The sequence below is a fragment of the Balaenoptera musculus genome, chromosome 1 (genome assembly GCF_009873245.2).
Source record: "Balaenoptera musculus isolate JJ_BM4_2016_0621 chromosome 1, mBalMus1.pri.v3, whole genome shotgun sequence".
NCBI classification, from domain to species: Eukaryota; Metazoa; Chordata; class Mammalia; order Artiodactyla; family Balaenopteridae; genus Balaenoptera; species Balaenoptera musculus.
Genome location: NC_045785.1, coordinates 65,765,602 through 65,777,582, shown reverse-complemented (window position 1 = coordinate 65,777,582; position 11,981 = coordinate 65,765,602). Strand labels below are relative to the sequence as shown.

The 11,981-nt window shown below is 33.9% G+C and overlaps 1 protein-coding gene across 1 annotated transcript in view; it reads right to left on the bottom strand.

Moving 5' to 3' along the window:
* Positions 1–495: 495 nt before the first annotated feature.
* ACADM (acyl-CoA dehydrogenase medium chain) overlaps positions 496–11,981 on the bottom strand; it is a 50,217-nt gene continuing 38,731 nt past the window's right edge. The window contains exons 11-12 of the mRNA XM_036823333.1: positions 2,615–2,863; positions 496–1,311 (exon numbers count right to left, since the gene is read on the bottom strand). Coding sequence (XP_036679228.1) covers positions 1,240–1,311; positions 2,615–2,863 — 321 coding nt within the window. The 3' untranslated portion in view covers positions 496–1,239. The remainder of the gene's footprint in view (positions 1,312–2,614; positions 2,864–11,981) is intronic.

Genomic DNA, 11,981 nt, shown 5'->3' with positions numbered 1-11,981 from the left:
AATTTGTAGCCAACGTGGTCAGAAGTGTGGGTAGCCTGGGGATCCAGGACTTATAGTGGTGTTTCTGAAGTGAGATACCACTTCAGACGGAGCGGGCAGAGCCCTTACACCTGTGGAGTGTGACGCTAACTATTCTGAGTTACTGTCAGAATAGAATTGAACTACGGATTCCCAATTGGTATCAGAAATGGAAAATCATAAGTGATGTCAGAAACACCATTTAGTATAATATATTTTAGCAGTATTTGATGTTTAGAATTGCAAAGAAATAGTAAATTCACATTTGGTTCTTTCATTATTTCATACTGATATTTTCTGAAGTATCTAATAATGCAATCTAATGAACAAATGGACAGGTAACTATGCAGTTCTAAATCAAAACATGAATATTTTTCCCATCACAGTAAATAAATCAAGTACACACTATTGCATGAAGTAGTAAGACGTCTTGAAAAGAATACAGATACACAAATTGAACAGATACACAACACTGAACAATTTTAGTTAAGTTTATTTTTAGAATGTATATGCACGGAATGAGACTGTACAGTAGACCAAAGGTTAACCAGAGACCAATAGAGTCATATAAAAATAATTTAAGGGAAATTTTATTGACTTATTTTAAATAAGGCAAGTGAAATGTGGGCTCAGAATTAAACAAGATTTTCAAGTAACTTCTGGTCATTGTATAAAGGGAGAATATGAACATCGAATTTTTGGTTATTACTGTACAAAATGGAAAACAAATGCTTTCCAAATTGCAGTAAAATTAACTCCTCTAATACAAATACCACTAAGTCTACAAAGTCACTGGCAAGTTATTTAAATCCTAGAATATTTTCTCAATGTAAATTTTGGAAAATTCTGAATACTTTTATAAACCCTCCTTCCTGTCATTGGAAAAACATTGAAATTCCAAGAAACTTCTGTTACTTTAATTACAAGAGGTCAAAACAACAAGCCAAATGTATCTTTCTAGGTTAATGTGATTCAGGTACAGTGGAACTAAAGGACAACACATAATTTTAATAAAACCAAATCTATTATAGAAAAGGCAAGTCATAAAGCTAAACAAAAATAGAAAACTACTATTAGAATCAGTTGCATAGGTTTAGTATAAGAGTACTTATTTTAAAATTTTTACTGGAAAAAACCTTAAAGCCCGCCCCTTCTCTTTCCTGGAGTTTAAGTAGTAGATCATGTTCTAATTACTCAACAATTACTAACATGGTGATCTGGTTAATTTTTATACCTGCCAATGTGTTCACGGGCTATAATAATCCTTTGAATTTGTGCTGTACCTTCATAAATCTGCAAAAAAAAAAAAAAAATACATGTAGGTCAAATATCTTCCGTATGTAAACACCCAGTATTTCGGACAGTACTCTAAGCTCCACTGCAATACCAAACTTAATCAAACCATATATAGGGTCTGTAGTCTACAGTGATTCTGAAACTTGATTTTCTGAAACCCATGAAAATACATAAATTCTCTAAAGATTAGTTTAAATTATTATAAAAACTCATTTACCAAAATTTTGGAGGACAGTCTTAAAACATCAAAGAAAAGGATATTAACATTTCAAAAAGTGTTTGGGAAATCTAAAGTTTAATGTTGCTAAAATATTTAACCAACTCTTTTGAGCAACTGTTTTTAGCTAGTTGTTGCCTTCAGTCATTTTCTGTTCTTACTCTTAAACCTGATTTTTATCTCTTGTTGCCTAAGGAACACAGTTGCTAAAGAAAAAGATGCTGGAAGGATTTGTTTTTGTTCATTTAGGTAGCCCTAGTAGCCAGCCCTCACTTCCAGTTTAAACTTCTAACCATTTATTAGTTCAGATGGCAGAGAACAGTTAAAACGTAATAATTACAAGCTCCAGGGAAGGAGAGTATTACCAGATAAACCCATAACTTTGGATAAGGCACAAATTCTGGTTCTCAGTTTTTTAAGTCTAAATTGAGGGGCTGCACTGTCTAAATTTCTTTCTCTAACATTCTATGATTCTACCTCTGGATTTCAAATGACTGGATTTGTCAAATAATTTGCTGTGGGTTGAGGAAAGCAAGGGAAGAGATATTGAGAATCATGGCTTATAATTACTTAAACTACATGTGGACATGAGCATTTATATCTTATTCACTAAATTACTCCTGTCTCTAAGTTTTTCTAACCATCAATTTAATTTATAAGACGGAGTCATCTATATCACTTTCTCCTCATGTTGTTTTTTTATCTCCCAAATCTGACTTCAAGAGTTGTCAGGTAAGACTCAAAATAAAATAATTTAATTAATTTAAATGATACACATACTTTTAGGAGAGCAAAGAGTGGGTTACAATTAGCTACGATGTTAAGAATCAAAGAAGGCTGATCCAGACATCCTGTACATGTCTGCACCATTTACTTTGTTAGCCTGTTCTCTCTCAAGGAATACACTTCAATGTAACATTCTTCCTTGTGTTAATTAGTTCCAAAAATTTAGGCTCACAGCCATTTATTATAATGATTTATTATTACCTGTGACATAAAAATCTATAAACAATCAGAAATCTACTATGTCATTTATGAATATTATGTTCCTTAAAAATCAATAAAAATCATTTTAAACATTACCTGATAGATCTTGGCATCCCTCATTAGTTTTTCTACAGGATATTCTGTATTATATCCATTGCCTCCGAAAATCTGAACAGCATCAGTAGCTACCTGATTTGCAATATCTCCAGCCCATGCCTTTGCAATAGAGGCAAAATAGGTATTTCGGCGACCAGAATCAACCTCCCAAGCTGCTCTCTGGTAACTTAATCTAGCTAGTTCAACTTTCATTGCCATGTCAGCCAGCAAAAATGATATTCCTTGGTGCTAGAATTAAACAGAAAAAAGTTTAAGGATATTTATTGACTAAAAGTTTTTTCCCTGGAACTTTTTTTTTTAACTTTTAAAACTAATTTTAGACTTAAAAAGTTACACTCTGCTTCCTCCAGTGGTAACATATTACAAAACCATAGTATAATAAACATTGGTAAAATATTATCAGCTAAACTATATACTTTATTCAAATTTGGCCTAGTTTTCCTCCAGTGTCTTTTTCTGTTGAAAGATTCCATCCAGGATTCCAACTGAATTAAATTGCTATTTCTTCCTAGTCTTTCCTTCTCTTTCATGACCATGGTGCACTTTTGAATAATACTGATTGGTTATTTTTTTGTAGAATGTCCCTCAATTTGGGTTTGCCTGATGTTTTCTCAGGAGTGGAATGAGGTTATAATTTTTGACAAAAATACCACAAAAATTATATGGATCCTTCAGAGTATCTCCTGGGACTTTTTAAAGAAAATTGCCATAGATAGTGAACAATAATGTAGCACTGTATCAGGTGCTGATGGGAAAGTGACAAAGACAAATAAAAGATGTTTGTTATACTCTATAGGTTCATAATTAAATAGGAGACTTAGACAAATACTTTCAAGAGGAGACAGTAAGTTTTCTATGAGTTATATGGCCAAGATATGTTATAAGACGGAAATATGTTCACCATACCTTGATATGTGAAAATTTCAAATATGTAGTATGCTTACAGCTTTGGAAAAATATATTCATGACCCCAAAAGAGCAGAACACACATTCTGTTAAAGAGCACATGGAACATTCTGCAGGATAGATAACATGTTAGGCCACAAAAAAAGTCTCATAAATGTAACAGGGTTGGAATCATGTCAAACATCTTTTTTGACCACAATGGTAGAGACTATAAATCAACTACAAAAACAAAAAAAATCCTACAAAAAACACAAACATGTGGAATCTAAACAACATGCTACTAAAAAACCCAATGGTTCACTGAAGAAATCAAAGAGGAAATTAAAAAATACCTGGAGACAAATGAAAATGGAAACACAATGTTCTAAAATCTATGGGACATAACACAGGCAGTTCTAAGAAGTTTATAGCAATACAGGCCTTCCTCAAGAAACAAGAAAAATCTCAAATAGACAATCAACCTTACACATAAAGGAACTAGAAAAAGAAAAATAAGTCCAAAGTTAATAGAACAAAGGAAATAATACAGCTCAGAGTGGAAATAAATGAAATCAAGACAAAAAAATACAAAAGAGATCAACGAAACTAAGAGCTGATTCTTTGAAAAGAAACAAAATTGATAAATCTTTAGCCAGACTCATCAAAAACAGAGAGGACCCAAACAAATAAAATCAGAAACAAAAGAGGACAAGATGCATCCAACATCACAGACACACAAAATACCATGAGAAATTACTACAAAAATTACATGCCAACAAATTAGACAACCTAGAACAAACGGGTAAATTCATTTAGACATATAACATAAGAAGACTAAATAAGGAAGAAATAGAAATTTGAACAGACCAATTACTAGTAATGAAATTGAATCAGTAATGAAAAACTCCCAAGAAACGAAAGTCCAGGACCAGACAGCTTCACAGGTGAATTCTACCAGACATTTAACAAAGACTTAACACCTATCCTTCTCAAAGTATTCCAAAAAATTGAGAAAGGAATGCTCCCAAACTCACTCTACAAAGACAGCATTACTCTGATACCAAAACCAAATCACTACCAAAAAAAAAAAAAAGTAAAAATTACAGGCCAATATCCCAGATGAACATAGATGCTAAAATCCTCAACAAATAATAGCAAACCAAATTCATTAATATCTTAAAAAGATCGTACACCATGAGATCAAGAGGGATTTATCCCAGGGATGCAAGGATGGTTCAATATCCACAACTCAGTCAACGTGATACACCACATTAACGAAATGAAGGATAAAAAACCTATAAACATTTCAATAGATGCAGAAAAAGCTTTTGACAAAATTCAACACCCATTTATGATAAAAACACTCAACCAAGTGTGTGTAGAGGGAACACACCTCAACATAATTAAGGACATAAATGACAAAAACCACAGCTAACATCATACTCAATGGCAAAAAGCTGAAAGTATTTCCTCTAAGATCAGGAACAAGACAAAGATGCCCATTCCCACCACTTTTATTCAACATAGAATTGGAAGTCCTAGCCACAACAATCAGACAAGAAAAACAGGTAAAAAGCATCCACACTAGAAAGGAAGAAGTAAAACTGTCACTGTTTGCAGATGATGATATAGAAAACCCTAAAGACTCCACAAAAAAACTATTAGAATGCTGTAGCGTTTTTATTCACTAATAATGATCTGTCAGAAAGAGAAAAGAAAACGATTCCATTTACAATTGCATCAAAAAGAATACCTAGGAATAAAAGTAATCAAGGAGGTAAAAGACCTGTACTCTGAAAACTGTGAGACATTGATGAAAGAAATAGAAGATGATACAAATAGAAAGAGAGTCCATGCTAATGGATTGGAAGAGTTAATATTGTTAAAATATCCATACTATCCAAAGCAATCTACAGATTCATAGCAATATGAATATCAAAATACCAACAGAATTTTTCACAGAACTAGAACAAATAATCCTATAATTTGTATGGAACCAAAAAGACCCTGAATAACCAAAGCAATCTTGAGAAAGAACAAAGCTGGAGTTATCATGCTTCCTGATTTCAAATTATACTACAAAGCTATAGAAATCAAAACAGTATGATACTGGCACAAAAACAGACACAGAGATCAATGGAACAGAATAGAAAGCCCAGAAATAAATGCACACTTATATGATCAATTAATCTTCAACAAAGAAGGTAAGAATATACAATGGGGAAAAGACAGCCAATTTAAAAAATGGTCAGCTACATGCAAAAACAAAACTGGACCATTTCTTTACACCATATACAAAAATAAACTCAAAATGGATTAAAGAATTAAAAGTGAGACCAGAAACCATAGAACTCCTAGAAGAAAACAGAGGCAGTATGCTTTTTTACATTGGTCTTATCAATATTTTTTGGATCTGTCTCCTCAGGCAAAGGCAACAAAAACAAAAATAAACAAATGGGAGTAGATAAAAGTAAAAACTAAAAAGCTTTTGCACAGTGAAGGAAATCATCAACAGAATGAAAAAGCAACCTACTGAATGGGAGAAGATATTTGCAAATGATATATTTGATAAGAGTTAATATCCAAATTACATAAAAAAATGCAACTTATCAAAAAAAGAAATCCAATAAAAAATGGGCAGAGGACCTGATTAGATATTTTTCCAAAAACACAAAGATGGCCAATAAACACATGAAAAGATGCTCAAAGTCACTAATCATCAGGAAAATGCAAATCAAAACCACAATGAAATATTGCCTCACACCTGTCAGAAAGGCTGTTATCAAAAAGACAACCAATAACAAGTGTTGGTGACAATGTGGAGAAAATGAAACCCTCGTGTACTGCTGGTGGGAATGTAAATTGGTGCAGCCACTATGGAAAACAGTATATAGGTTCTTCAAAAAATTAAAAATAGTACTATCATATGATCCAGCAATTCCACTTCTGGGTTTATCTGAAGAAAACAAAAACACTAATTCAAAAAGATATATGCACTCCCATGTTACATAAATAAATAAGTCATAGGGATGTTATATACAGCATAAGGAATATAGTCAATAATACTACAGTAATTCAGTATGTTGAAAGATGGTTACTAGACTTATAGTGGTGATCATTTCTTAATGTGTTTGGCTGTCAAATCACTATGTTGTACACCTGAAACCAATATATTGTATGTCAACTATACATCAATTTAAAACAAACACAAACACATGCACTATATATATATATATATATATATTTTGTTTTTTTTTGGAAAAAGGGAATATAGAGCAAAATGAAAAAATTCACAGTAATTTTCTCTGGACAACGGGATTATGAATAAGTTTTTTTACTTATATTGTATCACATAAATTATTCTACAATGGACATGGAATGGAACATACACTTTAATATACATTAAAAGAAGTCCTAAAGGCATTCAGAAACAAGAATACTAAGATTATTAGAAAGGTGCTTTGTGTAGTATGCAACACCAAAATGGGTTTTGAAGACCATTAGGTTATAAAAAAAAAACCCACACATTCTATGACTGTGTACAAACTAACAGGAACTAGAGGTCACAAAAAATAAAAAACTGAGGTGTTCAATTTCATATATTTACTCTATTTAGTACTTTAGAACGTGGCAAGTTGCTTGAGACAGATGTGGTAATTAAGTCTTAGAGGAGGCAATATTAACCAATGTGAATAATTCCTATGTAGGATAAGGAAAGTAATATCTTCCCTTATTACTATCTTCCTGAATTGTGTCCATTCTTCTAAGTCAATGATTCTTTCAGTTTCTGTTTTTGGTTTCATTTTTGAATAGGTAATACAACCACCAGTTCAAAGTTCAAATTTTATTCTTACTTGTATCATCCCTGCCCTTCCCCACCCCATTTAATTCCCCCTCCTGGAGGTAATCAGGTTAAGTTTGTTTTTCATTCTCTCAGAGATATTATATACACATGTAAGCAAATACATCTATTGTCTATCCCTCATTTTTTTCCCAGCCCCCCCCATTGTCTCTCCCTTTTTTATACATATGGTAGCCTACCATGTTGATGGGTTTTCATTTTGCTTTTCTTACTTATCAATAAATCTAAGCACTCTATATATCAATACATAGAGAACTTCTTTATTCTTTTTTACAGCTGCAGGGTATTCCACTGTATGGATGATCAAAATTTTGGCTGTTTCTAGTATTAGGCTGTTTCCACACAATGCTGAAATAAACAACCTATAAATATGTCATGTGGCACATAATGGGAGTATATCTGAAAGATAAATATTATATGAAATATAGCTGTAGGATAACCATTGCAATGTGGGCCCAAATGTAGGTACTTTAGATATATATTGCCAAAATGTGGTTCATAAAAGTTACACCAATTTATATTCCCATTGGCATTATGCAGAATCACTCATTTCACTACAGCCTTGGCAACCTGGTATAACATGCCCATGCTTCTCTTGAAAGATTTTGATTTAAAAATCTAGTTAACCCAGTTAACTGGGTTCTAGTTTAATCCAGTTAATGTTTTTAATTAATACTCCCAGAGTCTCATTCAGTTGCATTTCAGCCCGTGCTTTGAGAAACTCTGTTCTAAATCCAGCTCAGATTCCCTGTAATGCATCTAGCCCAAGACAGCCTCTCTCCTTTTGGTTCTGTAACCCTGTCTGTAGCATTCATTTTGGGACTTAATGTTATATTGCTCTATATTATTTCTTAATATTTGTTTTCTGATATGTATCTTGTCTCCAAAGTCAAAGGCTCCTGAGGGCAGAGGCTATATCAAACTTCTTTTATATCTCTGGAAATAGCACATGTAGAGTGTGCAAAGAGGACAGACTCTTTAATAAGTGACTACTTGGGTTCAAATCTTTTTTTTCTTTTTTTCTTTTTTTCAACATCTTTATTGGAATATAATTGCCTCACAATGGTGTGTTAGTTTCTGCTTTATAAGAAAGAGAATTAGCTATACATATACATATGTCCCCATATCTCCTCACTCTTGTATCTCCCTCCTCCCTCACCACCCTTCTAGGTGGTCACAAAGCACCAAGCTGATCTCCCTGTGCTATGCAGCTGCTTCCCACGAGCTATCTATTTTACACTTGGTAGTATATATTAGTCCATACCACTCTCTCACTTCCTCCCAGCTTACCCTTCCTCCCACCCTGTGTCCTCAAGTCCATTCTCTACACCTGCGTCTTTATTCCTGACCTGCCCCTAGGTTCTTCAGAACCTTTTTTTTTAAGATTCCACATATATGTGTTAGCATACAGTATTTGTTTTTCTCTTTCTGACTTACTTCACTCTGTATGACAGACTCTAGGTTCATCCACCTCACTACAAAAAACTCAATTTCGTTTCTTTTTATGGCTGAGTAATATTCCATTGAATATATGTGCCACATCTTCTTTATCCATTCATCTGTCGATGGACACTTAGGTTGCTTCCATGTCCTGGCTATTGTACATAAAGCTGCAATGAACATTGTGGTACATGACTCTTTATGAATTATGGTTTTCTCAGGGTATATGCCCAGTAGTGGCATTGCTGGGTTGTATGGTAGTTCTATTTTTAGTTTTTTAAGGAACCTCCATACTATTCTCCATAGTGGCTGTATCAATTTACATTCCCACCAACAGTGCAAGAGGATTCCCTTTTCTCCAAACCCTCTCCAGCATTTATTGTTTGTAGATTTTTTGATGATGGCCATTCTGACCGGTGTGAGGTGATACCTCATTGTAGTTTTGATTTGCATTTCTCTAATGATTAGTGATGTTGAGCATCCTTTCATGTGTTTGTTGGCAATCTGTATATTTTCTTTGGAGAAATGTCTATTTAGGTCTTCTGCCCATTTATGGATTGGGTTGTTTACTTTTTTGATATTGAGCTGCATGAGCTGCTTGTATATTTTGGAGATTAATTCTTTGTCAGTTGCTTCATTTGCAAATATTTTCTCCCATTCTGAGGGTTGTCTTTTCATCTTGTTTATGGTTTCCTTTGCTGTGCAAACGCATTTAAGTTCCATTAGGTCCCATTTGTGAATTTTTGTTTTTATTTCCATTTCTCTAGGAGGTGGGTCTAAAAGGATCTTGCTGTGATTTATGTCACAGAGTGTTCTGCCTATGTTTTCCTCTAAGAGTTTTATAGTGTCTGGATTTACATTTAGATCTTTAATCCATTTTGAGTTTATTTTTGTGTATGGTGTTAGGGAGTGTTCTAATTTCATTCTTTTACATGTAGCTGTCCAGTTTTCGCAGCACCACATATTGAAGAGGCTGTCTTTTCTCCATTGTATATTCTTGCCTCCTTGGTCAAAGATAATGTGACCATATGTGCGTGGGTTTATCTCTGGGCATTCTATCCTGTTCCACTGATCTATATTTCCATTTTTGTGCCAGTACCATAGTGTCTTGATTACTGTAGCTTTGTAGTAGAGTCTGAAGTCAGGGAGCCTGATTCGTCCAGCTCCGTTTTTCTTTCTCAAGATTGCATTGGCTATTCGGGGTCTTTTGTGTTTCCATACAAATGGTGAAATTTTTTGTTCTAGTTCTGTGAAGAATGCCATTGGTAGTTTGATAGGGATTGCACTGAATCTGTAGATTGCTTTGGGTAGTAGAGTCATTTTCACAATGTTGATTCTTCCAATCCAAGAACATGGTATATCTCTCCATCTATTTGTATCATCTCAAATTTCTTTCATCAGTGTCTTATAGTTTTCTGTATACAGGTCTTTTGTCTCCTTAGGTAGGTTTATTCCTAGGTATGTTATTCTTTTTGTTGCAATGGTAAATGGGAGTTATTCCTTAATTTCTCTTTCAGATTTTGCATCATTAGTGTATAGGAATTCAAGAGATTTCTGTGCATTAATTTTGTATCCTGGTACTTTACCAAATTCATTGATTAGCTCTAGTAGTTTTCTGGTAGCATCTTCAGGATTCTCTATGTATAGTATCATGTCATCTGCAAACAGTGACAGCTTTACTTTTTCTTTTTGGATTTGGATTCCTTTCATTTCTTTTTCTTCTCTGATTGCTGTGGCTAACACTTCCAAAACTATGTTGAATAATAGCAGTGAGAGTCGGCAACCTTGTCTTGTTCCTGATCTTAGTGGAAATGGTTTCAGTTTTTCACCATTGAGAACGATGTTGGCGGTGGGTTTGTCATATATAGCCTTTATTATGTTGAGGAAAGTTCCCTCTATGCCTACTTTCTGGAGGGTTTTTAACATAAATGGGTGTTGAATTTTGTCGAAAGCTTTTTCTGCATCTATTGAGAGGATCATATGGTTTTTATCCTTCAGTCTGTTAATATGGTATATCACATTGATTGATTTGCATATATTAAAGAATCCTTGCATTCCTGGGATAAACCACACTTGATCATGCTGTATGATCCTTTTAATTTGCTGTTGGATTCTGTTTGCTAGTATTTTGTTGAGGATTTTTGCACCTATGTTCATGGGTGATATTGGCCATTAGTTTTCTTTCTTTGTGACATCTTTGTCTGGTTTTGGTATCAGCGTGATGATGGCCTTTTAGAATGAGTTTGGGAGTGTTCCTCCCTCTGCTATATTTTGGAAGAGTTTGAGAAGGATAGGTGTTAGCTCTTCTCTAAATGTTTGACACAACTTGCCTGTGAATCCATCTGGCCCTGGGCTTTGGTTGTTGGAAGGTTTTTAATCACAGTTTCAATTTTAGTGCTTGTGACTGGTCTGTTTATATTTTCTATTTCTTCCTGGTTCAGTCTCGGAAGGTTGTGCTTTTCTAAGAATGTGTCAATTTCTTCCAGGTTGTCCATTTTATTGGCATACAGTTGCTTGTAGTAATCTCCCATGATCCTTTGTATTTCTGCAGTGTTGTTACTTCTCCTTTCTCATTTCTAATTCTACTGAGTCTTCCCCCTTATTTTCTTCATGAGTCTGGCTAATGGCTTATCAATTTTGTTTATCTTCTCCAAGAACCAGCTTTTAGTTTTATTGATCTTTGCTATTGTTTCCTTCATTTGTTTTTCATTTATTTCTGATCTGATCTTTATGATATCTTTCCTTCTGCTAACTTTGGGGGTTTTTTGTTCTTCTTTCTCTAATTGCTTTAGGTGTAAGGTTACGCTGTTTATTTGAGATGTTTCTTGTTTCTTGAGGTAGAAGTGTATTGCTACAAAGTTCCCTCTTAGAACTGCTTTTGCTGCTTCCCATAGGTTTTGGTTCGTCATGTTTTCATTGTCATTTGTTTCTAGGTATTTTTTGATTTCCTCTTTGATTTCTTCAGTGATTTCTTGGTTATTAGGTAGTGTATTGTTTAGCCTCCATGTATTTGTATTTTTTACAAATTTTCTCCCATGATTGATATCTAGTCTCATAGCGTTGTGGTAGGAAAAGATACCTGATATGATTTCAATTTTCTTAAATTTACCAAGGTTTGATTTGTCACCCAAGATATGATCTATCCTGGAGAATGTTCCA